This window comes from Drosophila tropicalis, unplaced genomic scaffold, assembly GCF_018151085.1.
Source record: "Drosophila tropicalis isolate 14030-0801.00 unplaced genomic scaffold, ASM1815108v1 contig_857, whole genome shotgun sequence".
Classification (NCBI taxonomy): domain Eukaryota; kingdom Metazoa; phylum Arthropoda; class Insecta; order Diptera; family Drosophilidae; genus Drosophila; species Drosophila tropicalis.
The window spans coordinates 40164-45118 of NW_027173351.1; the positions used below are offsets into that span (position 1 = coordinate 40164).

At 50.9% G+C, this 4955-nt stretch overlaps 1 protein-coding gene across 1 annotated transcript; it reads right to left on the reverse strand.

Annotated features, from left to right (window-relative positions):
- Positions 1 to 2508: 2508 nt before the first annotated feature.
- Positions 2509 to 4468, reverse strand: LOC137581666 (uncharacterized). The gene is made up of 3 exons (XM_068295888.1): positions 4244 to 4468; positions 3758 to 3907; positions 2509 to 3519 (listed from the first exon to the last, which is right to left on the reverse strand). Exons 1-3 carry the CDS (start codon positions 4466 to 4468, stop codon positions 2509 to 2511), a joined length of 1386 nt encoding a protein of 461 aa, XP_068151989.1.
- Positions 4469 to 4955: the final 487 nt, after the last annotated feature.

Consider the following 4955-nt stretch of genomic DNA (forward strand, 5'->3'; position numbering starts at 1 on the left):
CATTGTGTTCTCTTGCTTTTGCTTAATTTCTGCTGTGCTGATTTTTCGTGGCTCTTCCCGGCCCCCAGCCTATAAAATGAATAGAATTTCATGTTGTGTGTGTGTGTATCGGCATCATTGTGATGCCTTCTTTTAATATGCTTAAATATTTTTGAGCTGCGGCATGTGAAAAATGCCAGCGCCATACTCATACACTCACACACACACGCAGACGTACCTATGTACATACTTTGTTGTATTTCTGTGATGTTTAATCAATTGAAAATGCAAGAGTGTGTACCATTAATAATGGTTTAAAGCCAGCAAAAAAATATGGTGTATATCGAGTCAATTGTTTGGGCCTCCTACGTAACATTGACATGACTCCGTGCTAGTGGCACGACCTGAATCACAGTGCAATATCTGGGTAATCCCACAGCCTTCATTTGGCTAACTTCCGCATAGACCCGATGGCTGTTTGCCCAAGACAAACTGCACAAGACTGCAGCTGCAACGTATACAAAAACATTAGCAAGATTGCAATGTGCGTGTGTTGGTTTCCTTTCTTTTGCCTTGCTGGCAACGCCCCATGCTTCCTTATTGAAAGGGAATCGAACGCTCGACACTGGAATTTTCTTTGCTGTTGGCTGTACCTTTACCATACGGTTAAGCTTTTGCCGGTTTCCAAGTTGCCGCAAAGATAAATAAAAATTACAATATTGCCGCCAACGTTGCTCCTCCTGCAGTGGGAAATGGAAGGCAAACAACAACAATCCATACACACCTACACTTGACTCACACAAAAAGAAAACGACTCTAGGTGCTTGCATGTGTGAGTTTTTTTTTTTTTTTATACTCATTTATTTATTTATTAAGCAACAAAATAGAACAGAGATGAAAGACGTTATAGGGCTAACAACAAAAGATAGGGTAAAGAAATAAATACATATGAGGAAAAAGGGTCAGAAAGGGAAAATGGGGGAGACACTGCTTTGGCAACTTGGGCCGGGATCCTGCGGTACTTCCTCGAGAGAATTGCTTCGCAGGATAGCTGCTACCTCCTATGCCACTCCAGGTCCAGCCCTGCCACGCTTGGCTAAGCGCAGCTCTCGGATTGTTGACGCGGCGAAACTGTTCACCGCCTCCCACATGCTTTTTCTCGCCATCATCAAATCCACAAGGTTTTCGGCGCATATTTCCACGTTTGCCTCCAGTTCAAGCGCCCTCCTGCCGTCGTCAAAGCGTCTGCACACGAACAGGATGTGTTGCGCGTCTTCCACTATTTCGCCGGGGCAGACCGGACAGCATTGAGAGCTATCGTGCCCAAAACGATGAAGGTACTTTCGGAAGCATCCATGGCCGCTAAGGAACTGGGTAGAAATTTACCGTACCATGTGTCCTCTCTGTCCACTTCTTTATGTTCGGGATTAATCTGTGGGTCCATCTGCCTTTATCCGACGCATCCCATCTAGCCTGCCACAGGTCGATGATTGCGTCTCTAGCGTCCGATCGCGCGCGGCACCTGGCCAGAGATCCACGCTCTGTAGCTGATATAATTTCCGCCTCCTTTGCCTGTGGTGTGGCACCCCTCCGGCGATCACAAGTGCCGCTTCGTCTTATACCGTGCGAAACCCCGAGCAGATTCGCAGCGCGCTTAGCCTGTGCGACGATCTGATCCCTATGCTATAGCTATCTACGCTCATGGCGCGTGCCCAGATTGGGGCCGCGTATAAAATGATCGACCGCAGACTGTCATTGCGCTTTCTGGGTCGGCTATCCTTGAGCTGCCTTTTCGTTTACATACGCCAAGTGCTCCCTAAAGCAGAGGCGGGTGTCGAACCATACTCCGAGGTAGCGAATCGCACGCTTTGATTGCACCGTGTTTCCGTCGATTAGGATTGTGGCGGTCTCTACAATCTTTCGGCTACTAATCAGCACCGCTTCGGTTTTTTTGGGCAGCCAGGCTCAGGGCCACGGAGCTCATCCAACGCATGATGGTCGCTATGGCGGAGTTCGCCCCATCTTCGTCCTGTCTGATGGTCTTACTCACCACTATGAGGGCCACGTCGTCTGCGTATCCTATTAGTTGGCAACCTGCAGGCACAGCCAGCCTCAAGACGCCGTCGTACATTACATTCCATAATGTTGGGCCTAGGACTGAGCCTTGTGGTACGTGGCCGAAACATTGTACGATTCGCAGCCCACGTCTGACCTATACACTAGTCGCCTGCCGTGGAAGTAGCTCCACAAGATGGCGCGCAGGTAGGCAGGAACGCTGAGCGACTGAAGAGCATCCAGAATACGCCCCCAGTCCGCCGTATTGAAAGCATTTTTTACGTCTAGCGTGACGACGAGGCAGTATTTCTTCGAGCCGCCTTTCCACCTCGAGCCCTTGATTGCCTGCGAGGCCGTGTCTACAACCCTGGCTATTGCGTCTGTGGTGGACAGGGTCTTCCGGAAACCGAATTGGTTCGTAGAGTCCGCCACCATCCTGAATCGCCTGCTGCAGCCTTAAGCATACGATTGACTCTAACACCTTGCCGATAAGGCATATCGACCTGTAGGCAGACACGTCGCTTGGAGGCTTGCCAGGCTTCGGGAGAAGCACCAGTTTTTGTAGCTTCCACCTTGCAGGGAAAGAGCCCTCTCGCAGGCACTGGGTGTAGACTTCAGTAAATTCCGGATTCCGTCTGGGCCGGGTGCTTTGCCATTTTTCAGCCTCTTTGCTGCCGCACGCATCTCCTCCAGCTCAATAGGCTCTACTGCGAAGGGGAGATTGCTGCTGATCCGTGGACTCACTATTTCTCCTCCAGTATGCGGGAACAGTCCTGCAACGATGCCTTTAAGCATTTCTGGATCCGTTGGTGGTCGCTGCTTCGAGGCATAAATGCGCTTGACCACGATTTTGTATGCCCTGCCCAATGGGTAATTTTCCGCCGAGTCGCATAGGTCAAGGAAACAGCTCCGCTTGCTCGAGTGGATTGCCTTCTTGAGTGCTTTATTGGCCGCGCAGAAAGTTTCCCTCAGGATGGGCCAAGACGGGTCGCCGCTCTTTCTGGCACGCTGATATCGCCGCCTTGCAGCGAAGCAGGATTGCCGCTCGGAGATCGTCTCATTCCACCAGAAGACCGGGCGGTGGGGGCCTGCGTAGGTCCTTCTTATGTTCATACTAGAGTCGCATGCCGAGAGGACTGAGCTAGCCAAGCAATTTTCCATATTTTCAGCGCTGTCCACCTGAAGTGTTACCTCGTTTAGAGAGCTTTTGAAAAGGCTCTCTCTTAAGCTGCTGGCTCTGTACGCTTTCTCTTGCGGGATTGGCACTTGCAAGATTTCTCTGGAGCCGAGAACGGTCAATATGGCCTCGTGATCACTGGCGGTGTAGAAATTGCCGACTTCCCAGGTTGCCTTTCGGCACTGAGAGCTACTGACGAACGTCAGGTCTATCACCGAGAAATAGCCCGCGCGGTTGAAGGTATTTCTACCGCCACTGTTAAGCAGGGTTATGTCCAGTTGCGCGAACGCTTCCAGAACCGCTCTTCCCTTGAGTTGGTGTAGGTGCTGCCCCAATCCACTGCCCAAGCGTTGAAATCACCGGCGATAAGGCAGGGTGTGTACAAACGGGCGTCAGCTGCCAGCTCGTCGACGGTCCCGCAGAGTTCATCAAAAGAAAGACTCGGGGAAAAGTAGCAACTGTATACAAATATCTTACCTATGCAGCCACGAATGTAATGCCTCGCAGCTTTCACTTTCGTCAGGGGGGGATGTGAGTGCTGCAAACGATGATGGCGGCCTTGCTTGATCCGCTGCACACGCTGTTCCCACTGGGTCTTATCCTATATGGTGCGCTAACAACGGCCACATCGCTCTTCTGTTCCACTAGAGTCTGCAGCAGAAGGTCCTGGGCTGCCTCGCAGTGGTTTAGATTTAGCTGCAGAAATCTAATCATGCTGATACAAGCGCTATATTGGCTATGCGTTGGGCCTCGCATAGGCAGCAATTATACCCATTTCTGCAATCCTTCGCTTTATGGTCCTTGCCTCCACACCTTAAGCACCAATTTGCCCTGTCCACCGGGTCCGAGCAGCGAGCTGCTACATGCCCGAACGTCAGACAGCTATAACATCTGACCGCCGATGTGTTTTTGCGGATTTTTTTTGACCTGCCCGGCTAGGGCCACTCCTATGTCCTGTCTCAGCTGATCGACTGTTTCGGCGACAGATGGATTTAGTTCCAGCAGCAGGTCTCCCTTCGCAGTCCGTCTTACCGTGCGAACGCGGTCGCCCACAGCAATGAGCTTCTTGTCGTGGCTCTTAGTAACCAGCTTCACTATATCGCTGTATGAGATGTTACCCTTTCCCTGGACCAAAATAGCAGGTGGACGCTTCTTGGGTATCGCCTTTTTCGCTGGTCGCGCAGTCCTGCAGCAAAAGAGGTTTCCGAAGTGTTGGCGACTGTGGTAGCGAAGGACTTCGGTGGCGCTATGGTGCATTTGGGGCATGCCTCTTCTGGATCAGAGTCGCAATTGTTGCACAGAATGTTGCTAATTGCCCGCTGCAATTCTCTCAGTCTGTCTACTTTGTCTCTAAGCGCGTTCGTAATGGCTCGCCTGCCTCCCTCCTTTTCGGCTTGATACGTTCGGCAATTTCCTTGGAAATTTCGGTCTGTGACGGACGAAAGTGCCAACGACTGGTTCCAAATTAATTGTTAGAAATTTTCGGACAATTAATTACTGTGAAAAAATGCAATTGAAAATTGTTCCACAGTGCGGATTTGAACCTGGTACTTTCGCCTCAGACCGAGTTGGCGGCTGGAATCCCCAAAAGTATACCGCACTTTGCGTGATCGAATTTCAAGCTTTGAAACTTAGCTTAAAAGCTTTCGACGCACTCCGCGGGGTTGGCAGGTGCCAAAATTGGGGCTTTTAGGCCCGGGTTGGCCTGACCAGTGCACAGCTGATGTCCGCACCACGAGTCAGA

Bases quoted from the DNA above. Each gene is read 5' to 3' on its own strand.
- LOC137581666 (XM_068295888.1), bottom strand. From the start codon at position 4,468: ATGCACCATAGCGCCACCGAAGTCCTTCGCTACCACAGTCGCCAACAC. The intron at 3,908-4,243 runs GTAAGACGGACT...AGATTTCTGCAG, and splicing joins TGGGCGACCGCGTTCGCACG to CTAAATCTAAACCACTGCGA. The intron at 3,520-3,757 runs GTTTGCAGCACT...CACCAACTCAAG, and splicing joins CAAGCAAGGCCGCCATCATC to GGAAGAGCGGTTCTGGAAGC.